This window comes from Nesoenas mayeri (genome assembly GCF_963082525.1).
Source record: "Nesoenas mayeri genome assembly, chromosome: 14".
Taxonomy (NCBI): Eukaryota; Metazoa; Chordata; class Aves; order Columbiformes; family Columbidae; genus Nesoenas; species Nesoenas mayeri.
The window spans coordinates 6773876-6795171 of NC_137556.1; the positions used below are offsets into that span (position 1 = coordinate 6773876).

The 21296-nt window shown below is 40.9% G+C and overlaps 1 protein-coding gene across 4 annotated transcripts; it reads right to left on the reverse strand.

Moving 5' to 3' along the window:
• Nucleotides 1-112: 112 nt before the first annotated feature.
• On the reverse strand, nt 113-20575 carry G3BP1 (G3BP stress granule assembly factor 1). Of its 4 annotated transcripts, XM_080353184.1 has the most exons (13): nt 20185-20519; nt 19168-19209; nt 7665-7778; nt 6609-6690; nt 6098-6271; nt 5197-5287; nt 4636-4729; nt 4054-4258; nt 3186-3287; nt 2474-2585; nt 1939-2064; nt 1721-1851; nt 113-1188 (listed from the first exon to the last, which is right to left on the reverse strand). In XM_080353184.1, the coding sequence occupies exons 3-13, from the start codon at nt 7757-7759 to the stop codon at nt 982-984; spliced, it is 1419 nt and encodes a 472-aa protein (XP_080209310.1). In that variant the 5' UTR covers nt 7760-7778; nt 19168-19209; nt 20185-20519; the 3' UTR covers nt 113-981. The 4 variants fall into 4 exon arrangements, with proteins under 4 accessions (XP_080209310.1, XP_080209311.1, XP_080209312.1 ...); XM_080353185.1 differs by lacking the exons at nt 19168-19209; nt 20185-20519 and adding an exon at nt 20556-20575; XM_080353186.1 differs by lacking the exon at nt 19168-19209 and having other exon boundaries at nt 1721-1830.
• Nucleotides 20576-21296: the final 721 nt, after the last annotated feature.

The following is a 21296-nucleotide window of genomic DNA, read 5'->3' on the forward strand; positions in this document are numbered from 1 at the left end:
GATGAACAAGTGTTAAAAACTTCAGCTATAACCACCTCTACACCGTATAAACCTAGTGACTGAAAAACCTCTTCGTCTTGGAAAAACTCCAACATACTCTTGACTTGATAAAGCAAATCTAGACCTTTTTTATTTTTATTTTTTAAACAATTTGCCAAGACTGGAATGAGAGATAAATAGAAGGCACAACAATTTTGCTTTTTTTTTTATACAAATACAAACTAAACATGAAAAAAACCTCCCTATTTCAATAAAAAATTTCACAAGTTCAGGAAAAGTGTTTTAAGAGTCAAGTTCTAGACATTTAAAACCTATCCCACAATCCAAAATTTCAAAGTGGTAAAACAGTAGTTCGAATTCCTTTCCTTGATCATGTATCAAAAGAAAATATTCTACAGATACCCATTATTCCACTTTTACAGTGCCACAAAGAGAAAGGTGAATGTCAATTTTTCAAGTGGCAATATCTCCAGACCAGAGGATGTTTGTATGACCCTCAAAGGATAAATCGATAGTTTTGTTTTTCTGCCCTTGAAATTCTTGCCAAGTACTATGTTTTCCTACAGGCTCTTGAACGCATGCATGTGAAATATTATTCCACTGACTGAAATGCACCCAAATTCGGTAGAAAGGGGAAAGAAAAAAGAAAAGGAAAAAAAAAAAATCAAGAGACATTCCTTTAGGAAAGACCACTGGTACCAAAAAAAATCCAGTCCGTAAGTTTGAGGTGAACAAGAAAATTCAGTTCTTTTCTTTTTAAAATCCACTTTTCCTAAGAGGTTGTTCCACAAAGCTGGAATCTGGGACAAGGACTAGAAAAAATAATCACAAAACCATAACACAAACAAAAAAGGGGCCAAAATAGTATCAAACGTAGCAGTCTATAACAGGCTAGGGCCACATTCCAAGATACCCAAGGCTGAAATTCACAAATCTGCAGGAAAAAGGGTTTGCGCCACCATGTCAACATCCGTGATGCATTCACTGGCGTTGCCCGATCCCCCTTCCAGCTCCAAATCCTGGCTTCTGGGACATTCCTCCACGTGGAGGCCCTCGAATCCCACCTCCCAGCCCCCCACGAGTGCCTCCAGGTCCACGTGGTCTGTTATCTCTGCGGTCGCCCTCCCTGGCAGCTCGTGTTTTCTTCTCCTCCACATTCAGGCGCACTTCTCCCCTGAACATGATAGGCTGCAACAAAAGCAGAAAAGGTATTTTCATTAAAGACTCACCAGTAACTCTTTAATTGTTGCTACAACAACCTTGTCTCATATCCTCCTTTCCGTGAAAGCAAATTAAAGTGTTTTATTATTGGTTACTAGAAAATGACAACAGTCAAACTATGCATCCAGTCTTGTGCTTCAACTGTAGAAGATACAGAAGATGATGTGAAAAGAGTAGCACTGAAAAGCAATCTGGGGCTTAACACTGAGCATTCTGACACCTTTCAGAAAAGGAACTGAACTATTAACAGTAACCTGCTTTCACGAATACTTGGCAATTCACAGTCTGCCACCATGCGGAATCCTAGTTCATTTTTCTTATGGCATGAAAAATATCAGATCCCCTCTGCACAAGTCTTGGTAGCAGGAGAGAAAGACATCCCACTTACTTTAAGATGCTCAAGAAAGGGGCAAAGGGATGAAGAAAGGGACCAGAAAGAATCAGAAAAACATGGCCAGTTATTCACAGACCAAAAACCGCTGACTAGATTTTTATTTACCCTGCTGCTAAGGATCTTCTGAACTGGTTCAGGATCATCAAACACCACAAACCCAAAATTAGGGAGCTTTCCACCACTGTTGATACGGAGTTCAACAACATTGCCATAGCCTGCAAGAGAAAAGCCAAGTTCTTGGGTCATACATTAGAATGCTCTGTTGACCACGCTTGTGGCTCCAACCCCCAAGCCCCAAGAGTACAGCAAAGCAATTAACTTACTTTGGAAAAAGTCTTTAAGTTCAGATTTATCCACATCATGAGGAAGGTTCCCAACAAATAACTGATGACTGTCCGGGTATCTCACAATCCGTCTAGTTTCCACATCACCTTGTTCACCCTCACGAACTTGAACAGAAAAGTAAAATTTGTTTAAGAATGGCCAGTCCCCGCAACAAATAATTGAAAAAAAGAACAAAAAAGGCAAGCCATGGTCAGAATTAGCACCTTATAAGTCAGAATTCACACTATTTATCCATTCATATATGTAAAAGGTAAGCATTATACCCTAACAAGTTTGTAACTGCTTGCTTTGTATCATCTGACTGAAGCTAAACATGTGAGTAGAAACCTAGATACTTCAACAAAATGCTAGCAAAATTCAGCTCTAAAGCTTGCTGGACATTCAGGCCAAGATCATCTAAAATAACCATATCCACAAAAGTAGAAATCATTGACTTAATAACCAAAATAATGAGATTTTTAAAAGGTTTAATCATATTGCAGAAAACAGTTTACTCTTTGTTGCTTATCTTACTTGGTCTAGGACCCCTCTGTGGTGGGATGCTTGTTCGCTGCTCTCTCACTCGCTGATCCCTCTGAGGTCTCTGAGGTGGGGTCTGAGATTCAGGCTTTGCCTCAGGGCGGGGCTGTAAAAATTCAAAAAGAAGTTAGGAGGAAAGAATCAAACATAACAGTAGAGTTCAGCTTTTAAGAGCTCACTATCAAGTTGTTGATAAATTAACTTGGAAATAAAGGGAAAAAAATCCATAGTTCTTTCCAACTGTGGCCAAAATGCATGTTAGTTCATGTGGGCAAATGTCACTTAAGACTTTCAATGTCAACCCATTCACAGTTATATACAATAAAGCACCTGCCCAAAGTGCAGTTGCAATTACACAGCTGGATTGTATTGCACAAACTCATTCATGACAAAACCTCATTCACGGACAGCAGAAAAAAATTAGAGAAGTTGCCTCTCTTGTTAAGAGGGTGCAATCATTCTACATAGCAGTTACATCCAGCACTTGCATGAACATTCTCCGGCTTTCCCCCACAAGAAACAATTTTTTCAACCCCAAAGTCATGGAATAAAATTTTATATGAAGTCCATCATGAAACACTGAATATGAAAGTCTTTGGAGTCTCTGAAAATTCAGATTGTAAGCAAGCAGATTTCACCATATATTGCCCCATCTCAGTTTTGTGTCAGTCAATTTAACAGGCTTCGTTAAGTTCTGGATTCCTACCTGCGAGACTGGTACTTTCACAACATGGGGTGGTATTCCCGATACTGGAACAGCTCCACTGGGAGGGAGGTTCTTACTGGTTACTGACGCCCAGGAAAATGTCTGAAAAAAAAAAATTGTAACTCAACTCCAGACACTTATTCTTCTGAAACATTACTGATAGTACCATTAACAGACACAAGATAGTAGTAACAAATTACAATGTGTACTTGAAATTCTGGATCCAGCCACTGAGTGTTTCCCCACAATTGCCTTCAAATCTTTTCAATTCAAAAGACAGTGTAACAGCCATAGAGTCACAACTCCACCCTATTTTTAAATTCTACACAGAGTTGAAATAGGACATAGCAGTGGTCTAAGACCAAGGATCACATCAAGGTTAGCCAAAGTATTGGTTTCCTGAACACTCATTTGCCCACTTTTGCCTCCCTTAACACTGAAGAGTGACAAAAATCCCCAGGCAGAAGTCACATTCCACCTATTTTCCCAATTCAGTATGTTGGTTGCAGTCTGTTCAGAATTCCAGCACCTTTGTTTATAAATGAAGGATCTGAGCCTGGCTGCTGCCACAGTTCCCACACCTATCAAACATACAAAGCCTTACCTTAACTCTGCATATGTTAATGAATTAGTTCCCAGCTAGAATTTCAACTACCTGTTATTGTATAGTAACTAATGGGAAGGATGCCAACTGGTGATGAGAAGAGCAATTTGGGCAGGGGGGGAAATTACAAAGCATTTAAAACATTTTAATTCCAGATATTTTTCCTCTTGCCATAGAAGGGATCGTGCTCTGTAAAACAACAGGAGTGTAAAACATACTGATGAAACTACCACATCATAGAAAAGAACCATCCGCTGTCATTACCCTGGAGTCCTCTTGCACTGCAGGAGCTGGATCAGCCGGAGCTGGGGAAGGACTCTTTTCCACAGTCTCTTCTGGAGCTGACTCCTCTAATACTGGCTCAGATTTTTCTTCCTGTGCCTCTGGTTCAGGCTCCTGTTCAGCTTCTGGCTCCGGCTCAGGTTCTGCCTCTGCAGCTGTCTCTTCCAGGTGTTCCTCAATGTCATTGCTATTAGTACCACAAAAAGCAAGAAAAAGAGGTGGTATCATATCTCATTCTATTACTGGGCCATAAGAAATGCTATTTGTCCACTACAGAAGTTGGGCACATCACAATGAAGAACACAGCAAATCTGTTTAAATAAGGCCACATTGCACAAGCATGTGAATTTCACATTGTTACACTATAGAGCAGAAAAGCATTACATCTACTGAAAATTCAAAGTCTCTGCATTTAGTCTAACAGCACTTTGGTTTCAGCTGTCCAATAAACAGAAATCTTCAGATTGTCAAAGAGGAAAATACTAAGTAGTAATACATGTGTTTGACCTGTTCTACAAGCAGTCTATATTGCACAATATCTGATTTCATCTAATAAGATATTACCTGACAGTCTGCTCATAATAAGCACCAGTATCATCAGGAACAGCCTCAGGCGTCTGCTGTCTTTCTTCAGGTTCTTCCCCTTCCTCCTCTGATTCTAAATGAAGTTAGAAAGGAAAACACACCACATATATATTTAGTACTTGGTTTAAAGCACGTCATCTTCCACAACATGCAAGTGAAGTCCGCTGAAGAGCACAGAGGAAGCACTATCATGATGCAACAGACATCTCCTTGTACTTCTGCAATCACTCAGGGTACTCACTTTCGACCAAGCTCAAACAACATGTTCCAAACACTTCAGAGAAGCAGATTTATAGCCTACAAATCTGACTGCAACTGCTAAAATAAGCTTTACAATTCTTTTAATAGAAAAATAATACACCAGAAAAATAACATCATCTGCATGTCACAACTCCTTGCTGCAGTGCAAGGAAACTACTGGCAAAGAAAAAAACAAAGCTTAATGTTCATCTGCCTTCTCCAGCAAGAACCTTTCCTCAGGTCTGGGAATGGAGTGTTATTACAGAGCCAGAAACAAATACAAAAATTCCTGCTACTTACCCTCCGGAGGCTCAGTGTCAGAGTCACCAAAAACCTCATCTTGATAGCGGAAGATATCATTGTGGACATAAAACTTGTTTGCAACAGAACCCTAGAAGCAAATCAAAGGGATGAACCAATTTAATTACTTCAATTGCAGCAATGCAAAAACTGAAATAATGAGAAAACAAGAACAGATTAGGTAAATCATCCTTCCCACATAAGATTTCCTCCTTCAAACTCTCCTCCTTTACCAAAACGTATGTTATTCAGAGGAAGACACAGAAGATGCATTATACTAGCAAGTCAAGTATGCATAGAACAATGGGAAATGATCATATTATTTCTTTTAATTCCAATAACTCACAACACTGAAAAAGGAAGAGTGAGAACTTTCTGGGGTCTAAAGTATCCAAGCCAAACTGAAAAATAAAGTGATCTTGCAATCCTTTCTTCCACTATCATTTTCAATTTTGTGAACTGTTTTGTTCAAGAAGGTTTCTTTCGAAAAGCCACCTCAAATGCTAAGTTGGCACTTCATACAAGAAAGTCCAGAACCCATGTTTTCAAATGGCAAGAAGCATTTTCCTGTTTCTATGAGTTCTTTTCATTAAGAGGGCCAGTGCTAGGAACGCAAGTCAAAGATAAAACAACTACGATTCATAAGAAAAATGTGTATTGCACATACCTAGTAGCCAAAAGTTTGGATATTTAAAACGGTAATTATGACAGTCAAGGTTAATACATGACCATACGAAAGTAGTGTAATTTCCTGAGGAATTTGCAGAACATTACTGCTGAATTTTCTGGCAAACTACCTTCCCAGTCTAACCCTTCAGATTCTTACACTGAACCACAAAGGCCTCATGAATCCCGATGTATAAGCAGCACTATAATAACCCTAGCACTCAACACAGCATACCTCGGGTGCAAGTACAAACGTCTGCATGAATCTGCGCACGGGCTGCATGTTATTGGAGAGCTCTCCCATCACCTGGACTACAACACCATCATTGAGAGTAGCATGGGCATCCACATGACGAATCTTTGTGTGGCAATCCTTGAAGTTTAATGACAGCACCTTCTTGTGGATATCCTGTGAAACAACAGTACACAGATTATACTGCAGAATCCATTTCTGCTAAGTTAGCTCTCAAAGAAAAAAAATATAGAACACTATTTCAGAATATAATCTCTAACTCAGGAGAGAAAGCTGGGCAGCATGCCCTTTAAGTTTGCTTAGCAAGCAATTTTACATCATGAACTTTTATTAAAGGAAGCATATTTTGCCTAACTATTGTTTACAGTTAGACAGTTTTATCTCTTTTTTTGACAGAAAGCACTTGGACAAAGGGGGATGGATCACAGATCTCTCTCTTCTCAACCAGAGGTGAGAAGATAAAAAGAAAGAACAGTAGGGTTTAAGCACTTACAGATTGCCCATAGACTGCATCAGCTGGTTTTCCATTTGAATCCAAGCCACCATGGACATAGGAAGAGTTCTTTCCATAAAACCTGTTGGAAAGATATATTTTAACACTAACCTGTGTTATGTAAGAACATTGAGCCTCTACATTAAAGTGCACTATGAATAAAATACTCTCAAGCAGTCTTCCCTCTGAACTATTGGAATACAGCCAAACGATTCCACAATCCTGTTAGTGATTTGAGGGTAGAGGGTTTTGCTGGTAAAGAAAAATGCAAAGTTCTCCTGTGTAAGCTGTAGCATTCAGATATGTCAGACAGCCAAGCACTAACAGCCAATACCAGAGTCTCATAGGAGCCAGATAATCTAACCTCATTCTCTCCTTTCTGTACAACATCCCTAAAGCAACACAGTACCCTGAACACCCAGGATGCCAAAGGCTTCCCCACAAGTTCTCGTTTAAAGGTTGAGCAACGGTACTACTTTGTTAATCTACAGTAAAGAAAGTACTGCAGGTAAATCTTCCATTTTGTAACTGAGGGATTACAGGTTAAATTATCATAAACCATAATGGGCCTGCATTCTGCCAGCAGATAAAAGATTAGAACCGAATTCCACTGTAAACTTTCCTCTGTCCCAAATGGACGAGGTCAGCTGTTCACCTAAGTGCAAAAATACTCTGAATAAGCATTCCTGAGTTTGGAAGAAGGAAGGTTTCAGAAATGGCTTGTCTAGCTAATCAAAGCACAGCAAAACAGTATATCTTCAAAAATGAGCTTAGTTCTAGAAATGTAGGATACCTGTCAAATCAAACAGGATCAGTTTGTTTAGTTAACAGATTGTGGTTTGCTGCACATTCCTAACTTCCTCTGATTTTTTCTTGCAGAAAGAGCTGCTGGTATGACTTAAATATACCAATATACAAGCATACATCATTTTCAGTGTTACTCCCCTATTCAGGGGAGCAAGCCAAGACATGGCAATAAGCTCATTCACCAATTTTAACACATAAATTAAGAAATATACAAAGAAACACAGATCATGAAGTGAAGCAGAGCTTTACCTGTGCAAGTAGTCAGGTGCTTGGTTCAGCAGAGTATAGTACTGCCTCACGAATTCCCGCCCGACCAGCAGGGGACTTGGCTTCTCCATCACCATTTCTTTGGTCAACTGAAAACTATGGAGAAATCAAAAGCTTCATAAAACATGAGCATCTCACATTGCTGTTCACATACATGTAGCATAATCACAGTGGAAAGCACACAACAGAACTCATTAGCAGTTTTGCCAGAGTAAACAGTTCAACCGATGCGTTTTCAGAGTCTGCTTTTGGTGCTGAGGAGAAGACCTTTGGGTACCAAACCAGTGGTGGGAAAGGCTGCACAGCCAAGGGAGATCACCTCATAACATGCCAGCATTTAATTATCCTTCATACCCTCAGTAAAAAGCAGGCAGCAAGCAAGTATGGTTCTTCAAGAGGATTTGCTAAGTGGCTAAGTCATTCGCAGTCGATCCAAGTTCTACTTACCTCACTTGACTTCACAATCAGAATTAAAAGTCAGATGTTCCAAGGCAAAGCCTATGCTAGTGTATTAGGGCCATTTTTAAAAGGTCAGAACAAGTCCAATCTATTTTTATCAGCAGCACAGCCCTCCTTGCTTGGGAATGACAAATGCTGCAGAGGAATATCATATCATATATTAAAATTACTATGCTACAAACAAATGCATCCTGCTCTTCCCTTGCTTCCACCAAACTTACCAAGTCACCTCTCACTTAAATCCAGAAGACCAGACAAAGGAACTGTACCACCCATACCTAGGCCCAGGGACAAATCAACCTAGGTACTTTCCACCTAATTTTCATGGATTTGTAAGTCACAAAAAGGAAGTCTTTGCAGGTAGATTATACAACATGTATTTTCAGTCTAGATCAGTCAAAGCCAAAGCAGATTCCTATGTTTCTTTGCTTTCAAATACTCACACACACTGTTCAAACTCATACAAAAAAAGATTGAAACCAGTAGGGATAAACACTGTAGCATATTCTTGCTACATAATACAGAAACAATAGATTTCCTGCTTCATACTCAGTTGTACGAACAGGTAGCAGAATAGGTGCTTAGTAGACAGTTTTGCTGTTGATGTATCGCAGACTATGTACGATAACTAATTTTCCTGCAATTATTCAGGCCCCATAGTGCTGACAATAAAGAGCGAGTGAAAGTACTATCTGCAGTGAGTCAAGCAGATGGTCACCAAAAGGACATTAAAAGTCCACATGTAGCCACTGAGAACTTTCTCCCCGTTACGGACCCCCAATCCCTTCCCCTACACGTCACTTTGCTAAACACACGGTATTTAAATTCAATATGCACATACTTCAGGTGTGTCATGCAAATCAAAACCAATACACTACTAACTTTGATCCTCTAAAAAGCAATTTGGGTCAAAATAATTAGTACTCTAGCAGAGACTAATTCAGATAGAGTCTGCAAAGTTCAGGCCTAGGCAGTTAACATTAGGACAAGCTTTCTTTTGTCACTGTTCATAACAGCATCCTGTATCCTGGGTGAACAGAGTAGCCCACAACTATCATCTGAGCAGTTTAAGAGGAAAAGAAAAACAGATTGCAGCCCATATACTTGCACTAAGCCTTGTTCCAAATTCATCCAAGGATCTTGTTTGACACTTTCTTTATATTTGCTGAATTTCAGAGAAGTAGTCTTTCAAATGCTAAGAACTGACACCAGACTAGAGCTTCAAGAGACAGAGGTGACCTACCAGGTTAGTGTTGCGACAGTTTCAAAAGCACGCTGTATACAGGCCTGCAAAGGAAGCTACAGCCACACTGCTGGATGTACCAGAAATGCAAACCAGAAGCTTCAAACCCCAAAGAGAATAACATACAAAAAAAGACAACATGGGAGTTGGTATTTTGGATAAAGCTAAGTCTGTATCAATCAGGCAAATTCCTTGTGTCTCAAATTGTGGTCTAACACCACTGTAATGAAAAGACACAAGGCAATGTTTAACCACAGTGGCAAAACAGTAGATAACATATTTGAGGATGTGATAACACCTAAACTCCCAGCAATGGTCCGCATACACCGCATCCAGCTTAGATGGAGACACAGTACACAAGTTCCTACCCTGGGAGGTAAGTTTAAAGTTTGAAACAGAAGACATAACTAGAATGCTATTACTATGACAACAATAATTGCTAGTTTTGCATACATCAATGTGTTTTGCTCTGTTTTTATCATAACTACACATACACACTTTTTTCACTTTTTAAGTTTAAAAATAAAATTAATGCAAAGTTTACCCACTGAAGTTTTTTTTAAATGCACTTTTTCTAAGTTCAAACACAGGGGAGAAAGATCTGACAGGCTCGAGGACGCATACACACAAGAGCCTTCTCTTTTAGTAGGAAGTGTATCACCACCACACAAGGCAATGTTATTTACATGGTAACCTGCAGAAACGATAAGGCCAAATCTGATCTTGAACTGAAAAAGGCTCCTCAGTACATTCAGAAGCTTCCATTTGTTTGAAGATATTTTCAAGAGTTAACTGTGTAGAAAGAAGGTGACAGTCCCATGGTTGGCTCTGGCCCACAGGAACTGCTCAGAGTCTGTAGACCACTTTCATTTTAGGAAGTTCCCACTATCTGTGGTTTTGAAGAAGCCTTTGAATTGTAGTAAGAACATACTAGAAATGGCAATGTCTAAGGCCCAGGACAGTCTGAAGTGACAAAAACCTCAAAGATACAAACATGTTTGCCTTCTAGTACATGTAAAATTACATCCCCACAAAATATTATCAAGCAATAAGAAAAAAAATCACAGGTAAAGTAAGACCAAATTGTGGGTACCGCTACCCATTTCCTCATTTAACTTTGTTTCCTGCCAAGCACTCATGAAGCTTTATCACTACAAGGAGCATGACAACCCTAAAGCAGTGGGACTAGAAACAGCAGACAGACAAGACCTGTGCTTTTAGATTCAGTCAGCTTAACCGACAAAGTAACACCTAATTCCTCCACATCAGTTAAACTTGCCTCTGTGCTGCTAGTTTACATTTAGAAAGAGTCTGACCACATCCCCCATGATCACTGTTTGGAGTAAGACAAGAGCTCTATATAAAGACCATATACATGTTGCTTATTTTTTTAGGTGGGAAGGTGTGTAGGAAGAGTGGGGAAGGTGCAGAGGGTGCATTTAATTTCTTTGTGAAGACTGGTTTCCCCTGGAATTCAAGCTTATTGCTACAGATGTCAAAAGGTAGGTTTCCTACTCAATTCTGTGAAGTGCTGAATCATGCTCTTTTGAGACAGTTTTTCAATTGCTTCTATAATACAGACGTAAAAAGCTTGACATCCTCTCATAATGATGAACTTACCTGTATGTAGCACTCAAATCTCAACAGCTCATGCACCTAAACTCTTTCAGATTTCTCTTCTTCAGTGAGAGCCCTCACCTGTATCAACCCACTAGCACATGGGATCAATGCTGTTCTGAGCCATGCCAACACCATACTGAAGACACACTGAAAGTAAAGTGGCTTGTGCTGATTGTGGCTGTCATATTCACATGATAAAAAACAACACTAAAAATCAGAGGACTTGCCTAGTGCTAAGGGTAAAAAAAAAAATAATCAGAACTAACTTTTAAAATGGAAAGAGGAATAGAACACCCAATTTTCATTAAATGGATCTGAAAATAAATGGGAAAAACCTTTACATGACCTAATCACAGGACAACAATCTGGTTTTACTCCTCCTGCACCTGCTGCTACACTGCCAGTTGCCAACTGTTCTTGTCCTCAGCCAGCACAACCTGAACAACAGGAGCCAAGCATCTCCAAAGAGAATATTTCCTCCCTACCACTCATGAGCAACTCACTACTCCACTATTCCTTAAGAATAGCTCCAAATATTCTATACTGCATTACAACTGGACAGAGCATAATAGAACCAAATGCTTGAATGTCACTACATTACTCCTGAGAAAAGCTTATCTATATACTTTCCTGTCAATTGTGATAATGATGAAAGGGTAAAAATTGACAGGAAAATCTGAAAAATCAGATAATTGAAGATTCATTCAAACGTGCATTCATATTACTCCATATAGGTAAAACAAATTGGATAATTCAAATTATAACAAATACATTAGAGCAATTCTGCAACATAACTGAGCCCTTTTCTTAAGCCAAGAGACTTACGGGAGGACAAATACCTCCTTTACAGTGGTTATCACCTGGCTGATGGAAAATTCCACCATCTGTTACAATGCTCCTACTTGGCAGAAAATCAATGCCAGGCACTGAATTTCTACAGTACGGTTATGTAAATTAGAGCCATTTATGTAAATTCTGTGTTAGCAAATTCAGATTTAGGTCCACAGAAGTCATTAGCATATTAGTGTTCAGAAAAATGGACTCAAAAGAACACCTAACAGCTAGCATTGGTTAGTATTTTCTCAAGCTCATAATGAAAGTGAACTAAACTTTGCTGTCTCAATTTTTTTTTATTTCTAAAGCAGACAAGGAGTTTAGTCTTAATCTTTTTCTACTAGACTCCCTAAACAAAAAAAAACCCCTCTCTTTAGTGTACATCAGACAATGTTCAGCTTCTCAGGACACACAGTGACTGCATAACCCACTTAGCTTAATATAACAAGCCAGAGGACCAGACTCCACTGAAATAAAACGTGCAAGTCAGAAAATCCCAAACTTCACTTCCTAAAGTGTGTGGCAATTTTAAACACCTCCTGTCAACAAAAATGTCAGTAGTAATGGAAATACAAATTAAAATTTACATTGAAGCATATTCTAAACAGGCCACAGTTTGTTTACCATTATCCTTAGGCCTTTGTTCTCTGTCATCTTCATTTCCATATTTTTGACTTGCACTTCAATACAAGAAACATTTTCAAAAAATCCAAAGTTACTACAATGCATTATAGTTCTGTTTGACTGGAATATTACACAGCAGTTACAGGGAAAAACCTCACAGCAGTTCACACACTCTCTTTTGGCTATTCGTGTGCTACAAAGTGACTCCTTTGGTACAAGATTCCTGAGCATCTCTATAAATTGATAGTTTACAGGATACCAAATACTCATGTCATGCCTCCATCCTTTTAATTACAGGTTTAACTAAAGTATTCTCACAGCTGTTACATTGTTTCCAACAACCTTAGCTTCTATGAAATATAATTTACATCTTTCATTTCTGCAACTTAACTATACAAAAGCAACTCTGACAGTACAATTGATGCGTTACCCACATGAAGATGTTTTCCCCTCTAAGCCAGAAGATCAAACTTTTTACACAACTCTACTCTGTAATTTTGGTATCAATTAAGTCCTTAAAATAAAAAGGCTTTATGAAAACTTAAGAAACACTGTGAGAATCTCATATGGAAAAAGAGGTGTCCATATCTAAGCACATCTCACTGCAAAGCTGGCAGACAACAAGTTTGCTAGACATTAAAGGTCTGGTCAATAGTTAATAGGATTGTATAATTAAGTGTCATTTAGGATTTTTTCAAGTTGCTTAGCAACAGGTGAGCACGTTCAAATCCACAAACCATTTATCTATATGGAGCAACCAGCACTAGAAGCAGTTACTACTGCTGCCCTAGAGAAGAAAAAAAAACTCTTAATAAGCCTCCAAAGGCACCATCTAGATTAAAAGTTAAACAACAGAAGCAAAACAATCTAGCTAATTCCAACTTTCCATACATTTTACATTACTAACATCTGCTAGTGCTGCTAACTAAAAAAAAGTACTTCCTGTGTGAAGTATGATATGAAATATTAGAGTGAACAACAAAGACCAAACAAACTAAACTTGCATCACTAGGGAAATTCCAGTGACCATGTCAGCTGGGGATTTATGGCATTATACCAGCTTGCTCAAGTAGGAAGAATAATGTAAACCTCTTGAAAGAAATGCATATTTAAAACACTACAAGATATCAGATAAAACAAGAAGGGTATCTCAGATCTTGGTGTAAGACAGCTTTAAACTGAGGAAAACAAAAGGAGAGCCAGTTGTTGACCCCAAGCCTAAATTACAAAGTGCTGAAAAAGCACCTCAAATTGACAGGTAACACAAGTCACAGAACACTAATCTTTAAAAAGCAGGTCTCATTACTTGCCTCCCACTGGATGCAGAAGCAGACAATGTCACTGGGAACAGCATCACAGCAATGCAGCCTGTATTTTATGCAGCAGTCAGAGACAGTTCACCTTTTCTGTATTTTGACAGATTTGGAAGGAAATTATTGTCTGAAATAAGATATCTTAAAGGCAGCACTATTCCACAAGAGGCACAACACTTGTAATTCAGAGCCTGAAAGCTAAATGATGGGATAACTTATTCAATGAAATATTTGAAAATAAAATTGGAACAGATTGTGAGGTTACCTGCACTGAACTCTTAACCAGTATCTCCTGGAAATATTAAGACAGTCCACAAGAAATATGTATTCACTAGGAACTTCCAGAAGCAGGTACTCCCCAGCCAAAATCAGAGCAGTGCTAAGTGCTAGACATATGCAGACAAAGGAGCCTTTATTAATAATCTTCAAAACCAGCACCTAACAAAACATGGATCTGGATCCTCAAACTTACCACAGCTGTTTCTCCACTCACTACAGCAAGTAGTGTCTACTGTGTGGCAACCACGCAACCTACAGAGACAGGCAGTGGGGTACTCAAGGTGTTCCAAGGAGCTGGATCCTACCAAAAAAATAATCACGCAGCAACTGGAACGCTGCATCCTTGGGCAAACAGTTTTCTCTGTACTAAATTATCCTGATGTTGGAGAACGGCAGAGCAACACCTGAACTCCTTTCTGAAGCTTCGAGACATACCAATGAGCAATGCTACAGAAAAGCTAGAGTTACACCAACAGATTGATAAGAAAAAACAAATTAGAAGCTTAACTATTTTCCAAGGAATCAATCCAAATTTAAGCACAAGAAAACAGCTTTCATTACAAGATTAAAAAAATAATTCAGAGTTACATTCAACACTGCTCATGTTAGTACTGCTTGCCAGTGGCAGATGGGAAGCCTTACTCAGCAGCAATGCACAGCCCTTCAAACACTGCAAGAATACAAATAAACCATGAATTGCTGCAGAAGAGCTGTCATTCTAGAAGTCTGCCTATGTTTTTGCTAATAAACCCAAGTGTGATCCATGAGTTGATGGATACCACAGAGTCTGTCAGTTTGCAGACAAAATTTAGTGCTTCTTGTACTGCTCAGCTCTGTCAAGCAAGAGAGAAGGCAAAAAATACTAGATATTGTTCCTGCAGCTAGCAGCATAAAGGTCCATCTACCATCCAAAAATAAACGGCAAATAAAGTCCTGTTTAAAAGGGGAGAAAAAAAAGAAACTGACCTGGAAGAACCTTAAAAATTTGGGATTAAAGGTAAGTGATATCACGAGAATTTCTCACCAAGTTGTTCTTCTTGGATTCTCCCCTGAAAACACTTAGCCTTCCCTAAGTGCTGGGTCTATTATGGTGTGGGTTTAGGGTTGTTTTTTTAAATTTTTTTTCTTCCTTTTTAAAGCTGTCTCTACAGGCTTCCAGTTTTCTACTTTGTATCACACATCACTTCTACTCAGCAGCACAATCACTAGCCATACAAAGGGAAGATAGCATTTCTGCAAAAGCAGCGTTAGCATTTTCATCCTTGCTTACAATTAGCAGCAAGGAACAGGTTTTATTGTAAGTTAATGTTTGTAACAGCTGCCGTGTGCCCACGACCCAGCAAGGGTCACCTTTCAGTAGCCAAATAGCTGGAGTTCCCCATTAGGTTGCAGCTAAGGTATTTAGCATCATTACCTTTAAGAGAGTTTTGCTGTACTGTGTCACACGAAAAAAATACACAAACTTAGAAGATACATATCCAAGTTACTTCATATGTTACAAACATAAGAGTTTCACATGCAGTTCATTACTTACTTTTGTTTCAATAATGTACACTACAGATTTATGATAGGGGAAGTGAAATGCTTGTCTTCTCAGATGTCTCAACACAGCTTTGCATCTCTCAACAAGTCACTAGAAGTTTCCTACTCATTACATAAAGGAGATAGAGAGTAAGCAAGGTGGAAGCTCTAGAACACACAAATTTAAGTACCCATTATTTAAGCTTTATTGCCTTAAACCAAAAAATACCAAAGCACTAAATTAGACATCTTAATCTCTTATACTTCTAGATGCCCAAAAGGCAAGAGAGCCCTGGACCTATACCTACTCTGGTAAATTCCTCCTGTCCCAGGACTCCATCATGAAAAACAGACCTGCAGTCTCAGAAGTACAACCCGAAGCTAAATCACTATTTGAGGATTTTTCATGAGACAGCTTCACCTGCAGTGTGTCTTGCCATACAGGTCAGTCAATATTTTTATTTTTAAAGCACATATAGACAATTTGATCATCCTCCAACAAAGGCTGCCCCAAGACAGTCACAGTAATCTGTACATGCACAAACTCCTATGTGCACTTCCAGACGTAAAGTTCTCAACTGCTGAGAAGTTGTAACCAGGTATGTTAGGTAAACAGCTACAAAATGAATGGAACATGCCCTATCCCCTCTCCTTTGTGGACTAAAACAGTTCAGGGAATTGCTCATATCCTGCTTCAGTTAGACTAAGATGATCTGCTTTGAGCCTAAGTAGTCTCATCACAAAAAGATAGCTATGTTGCAATTAGCATTACAGAAAAAAATGGCCCTTGTAATTTGACAGAAGTCCAAAATTAACTCCTCTTGAAAAACTGAGTTCTCTCAAAACTCAAAGTCTTGAGAATTCACAGAAATACTCCTACACTCTTTAATATTCCTAAATTAGATCATCCTAAATGGGCTTTTCCCCACACCTGGGTGAAGGACTTTCCAATTTCTAACTGGACCTATTCCAACCTCATTTTCCCTACAATTAGAAGTAATGTTTTTCTGTAAAATTACATTTTCACCATGCAAATTCCACGTCAAAGGGTGGTAGGGTAAGTGCTGGTCCAAATGGTTTGTTTACTCATTTTTTTAAATGAAAAATAACAATTAGCTTTATGCCTATACTGCTCTTCAGACTGCTTCATTATAAAGTAGCTTCTTAAACTCTATGATTTTGCCATTAGAACAGGTTTTGTTTTGACATCCAAGAGCTGCTCCAACAACTCGAATTTGGCAGCAGGTCCAGTCTTCTCTTAGGTCTGAAATTTTTCCATTTGGCTCCACTGCAGTTTCTTAATGTAAAAAGCAAAAGTTACTCATAAGCAGTCAGAAGAGGCAGATTAGAACACCTAGCTACATAGGCATTACACTGAAATTCAAGCTCATTCCCCAGGATTAAAATTTAACAAAATATTTTCTGCATGCCAAGCAGCAGTTCCTGTAAATAGACTCAGCTCTCTCACCTCTACCCATTTTAGCCACGCAAGACACTGAATTCTCATTTATAGCCTGGATCCCAGCACTAAGGGCTGATCTGTCATGGCTTTGTTACATTGTTACTTAAAACAGAGAGTCAGCCTAATACCAATCATAAGCAAAAAGAGAAAATAGTACAGAGCAATGAAAGCAGCAAATGGCCACCAGCATTTTAAAATGCAGTATTTCACATTTGCCTCAGCAAGGAATCAGGTCCATACCATTATTTGCACATAACTGACAGTTCATAATCTTCTAGCTCTTAAAAGTAGTACTCCATCAGCTATGTCTTTCTGGAAGAGGTCCAGACCTAATACTGCAAAACTAGGACCTCAGACAAGTATAATATTCACTGCCTGCAAAGTTTTAGTGATTATTTTAGAGTAGCTGAAGATCAGGCTTTTTTCCTTTTTTTTTTCTAAATTACTCAATGAGGTAGGAGGAGATTATCAAGTCTATTAGCAGTTTCAGCAAGAAGTTAATAATTACTTCAACTCTGGAGATTTTATACAGGCACCTGTAAAAAAGTATCCTGTACACAGAACTATTGTTTTCACTTTTTGTTTGTTTCAAGCACAGCAGACCACAGCCAGCCTAACAACCAGCACCACCCCACTACAGCCCTGCTCCACTGCTATTTCCTCTTTGATTCTTCACTCATCACATTAGCCAAAGTAGTCCAAGTTCTAATGTTTTCTAACTCAAACAGGCCATTTATGCTAATCTTATAATTGCTCTCTCAATAGGCACTACTGTTAATGAACATCAATATCAATGTTCTTACAGTAACACCATCTTTGCTTTTACTTTCATTAAAAAGTTTTCCTCTGTATATATTCACCTTACAATTTGCAAAGCAAAAACCACTAGCTTTCTGAAAAAACAAAGAACTTGCTCTTTTATCAGGTGCATAAATGTTTCATGCTTAAAATTAAAATGTTTAAACTTAAGAGTATCAGTTTTGTTGAACTTATTGCTGCTGTTGTGGCAGTAGCAAAATGAACGGTGGAGCAGTGGTCTTATATAACCACAGTACAATCAACTCTTATTGTGTATTTTTGTTCCTTCTTAGACTGCAAATGTGAAGAATACCTACAAAAGGATCCTGATATTTACACTTCACCATCATACACAAAGGAAATCTTGTCCACCAGGTCTCCTACCTTACATTTAACTGTGTTTTCTGGCCTTCAATTTCAGGCATTCACACTTGGAAGAATACATCATCACAAAAAAAGGAGGTTGCCTAATTCATATAAGTCAAGAACTGGAGATCTCTAGTTAGCATCTGATGGTTACATCATTTAAAAAAGATTAAGAAAAGATTTACACTTAAAAATAAGATACACAATTACAAAGGTTCCAATGTTGATTTGATTCTAACAGGTTTTGTACAATGACACTCGCTACCAAGTTTTAACACTGCCTTTCAGGCAAACTACTCCATGGAACATTTGATGCTACTAAAAAAGTTGCAAGATCATCATCATAAAGATGCTCTGTGAATATTAGGATACAAGACCTTAGGCACATAAATACTTAGAGCTAAGCTTCACTTTAGCTATATGTTCCAAGCACTAAGCTTTTTGGTTTTTGCCTTTTTTTTTTTTTTAAAGCTAGACTCACAACTTCACAACATCAAGTTTACTGACAGAGATACCTCAGGAAAAGGTGAGCTCAGTTCACAGGATGTGAACATCCTCCCACCGACATCACAGAACTACCTCTTTAGCAAAATCATTATTCTTTACAGAAAGGGAATGAGAGAAGTTTCACTTGGTCAATGGAAAGATTTCAGAAAAGGTTTGAAATGCAGTTTTTGTCTGTCAGTTTCTGCACTCCCTTCTCTTTAAACCACCAATCTAAAAAGTCTTGTTAGCTAAAAACAATCCAACACGCACACGCCACATTTGATTTATGGCACCTGGAAGCATTAGCTTTCAGAGCTTGATAGCAGTGCCCACATTTCCTAAAGCTGTCACTTCTGACTGTGAGAGCACAGGCCAGACAAAAATAGTATCCACTGGAAACATGGCGGCTTGCTGCAAAGGCTGCTTTCAGCCTAGTGTGAAAACAAAAAAAATCACATTTTCTTTGTAAAGAATACTTACTCTATGCATGCAAACCTTAACAAAAAAGGTCACCGGGTACGCCTGTTAAGAATTAACAACACATTAGTACATCCAGATCAAGAATTAAAATATGTATGGCATTTTTTTCTGTGTTTTGGGGTAGCAAGTTTATCTACGGCCTTAGAAGAGGCTGGAAAGTTTTCATAAAAGCACTGCTTTGCATTTAAATCTTGGCTTAATCTCGGATCCAGCCAAGGTCATGCGGTAAGTCAGGGTAAGATGCATACTCTCCTTCTGCTCGAATTGTAACTCCCTTCATCTATAAAGCCAGAATAAGGGAGACACCTACGATCTAATACACTGGTAGGATGACCTCCCTGTGTAAGCGCCCAGTGTTACTCCCTCCATCTGCAACTATTGAAAGGGGCTATTTCAGCTACACGCCAGGCTTTGGCTCGTCTCATACCTAACGTCCAGCTACCAAAAAAAAAACCTAAAAAACCCAACAACAACAAAAAAACCCGGATAAAACCCACCACAGTCTGTAAAGCCGAGAACAAAGCTCCCAGCTCTACATTTCCACTCACACAATGAAGGCCCGCGAACAGCCACCCCTCACCCCCCCACACCCCGCAAATAACGCTCCCTCCTCAGTACCCGCTGCCCGAGCAGCGCCATCGGACCCAGCCCGCCTCGGAAGTCTCTGAGGCCGCCACGGGACCAGGAGGTTCCTCCCGCCTGCGGGCCCCGCTCCAGAGCCCCACAAGGGGCTGTGAAAGCCCGTCCCCGGGCTCGGACGGGAGAGCGCTTGTCACAAAGCAACACCGGGTCTGGGAAGGCCGCGCACGCGGGACTGGGGCAGCGGGAGCCGCCTCGGCAGCGGGAACGCGGGGGCGCAACGGCAGCCCCCTCTCCCCACAGACCGAGGCCCATCGCGGGGGGGGAACCTCAGGCAAGGCCCTGTGCGTGCGACCCGCAGCCGTCCCCAAGAGAACGCGACCCCACCAGGGGCTCCCCCCCGCTCCCCGCTGCGGTCGCGGACCCCCCCCACCTCACCTGCGGGCGGAGCGGGACAAGAGCGAGAGGCGTCGCTTCAACACAGGCCTGCCCGGCGGACGAGAGGCACCTCACGCAACGGCGTGCTCTGCCGCCGGCTAGATATATCCGGCGCGCAGCCTACCCCAGCGGGAGACGGCTGAGCCAATCAGAGAACGGCGTTTGCCTTCACTCGGATGCTAGTTGGTCCGCAGCGGGAAAAGCAGCGGGCGGAGAGCTGAGGGGCAGCTCAGCCTACCAACCATGCGGCCTGGCTCTGCGGGACAGTGAGAGTGATCGACACTTAGCAGAACCAATGGGCGGTGGCGCTCCCGCTGCCGGGGTGGGACTAGACCTGATGGATTTCTCTGTAGCCAATAGGACGACGGTACCTGCGCTACCAGGAGCGAAGGGCGGGTAGGCCTGACGCCGTAGTGTGGTTGAGCCGCACGGCAGCGCCCTTGAGAAGGTGCTGGTAAACCCCGTTATAGATCGGGGCGGCCCCCTCTGTGCGGCGCAGAGCGCGGCGGCCAATTGGAGAGCGCGGCGGGTCCTGACGGACAGGCCACCTCCAGCGTTCTTAAAGGGACAGGCAGCCCGCCACGAGGGGCGGTGTTCCGCGCCCAGCACCACCCCCTGCTGGAGAGAAGGGGACTGTCCCCAACATGGCGGCCGCGTGGCGTGGCGGACCATGCTGCTGCATCCCCAAACATGGGGCAGCCAGTCTCCGGCCCCCCATGGGGCGGGGGCTGCAGGCCCGAGACAGTGAACAGGCCATGGGCTCCCCCTTGATGGCGGTGCCTCCTCCAGCCTGTCACAGCCTCACATGCACCACGGGTGCTCATTGAGCATGAGGCCAGGGCAGCCACGGTCCTGGCAGAACTGATCAACTGACCTGAGAGAAATCACCGGTGGGGGTGGATAAAAGGAGCTTTTCGCACGACAGGGCTCCTGTGCAGACTGCAGCTGAGGCCGCCTCCACCTCCACCAGGAACAAGCCCAGCTGCTCATGCAAGGTGGAAGATGGTGGTCACCATCTCCAGGCTAGAGAAACACGGGCTGGCTTCCCCTGCCCATCCCCAGGATGCTCATGAGCCTGCTTTTCCTTCACAACTTCTGAGCAGAGCAGACAG

Coding starts and splice junctions, on each gene's coding strand:
- G3BP1 (XM_080353185.1), bottom strand. CDS start 7,759: ATGGTGATGGAGAAGCCAAGTCCCCTGCTGGTCGGGCGGGAATTCGTG. Junction 4,730..5,196: donor TGACACTGAGCCTCCGGAGG/GTAAGTAGCAGG, acceptor AACTTCATTTAG/AATCAGAGGAGGAAGGGGAA. Junction 4,259..4,635: donor TATTATGAGCAGACTGTCAG/GTAATATCTTAT, acceptor TGGTACTAATAG/CAATGACATTGAGGAACACC.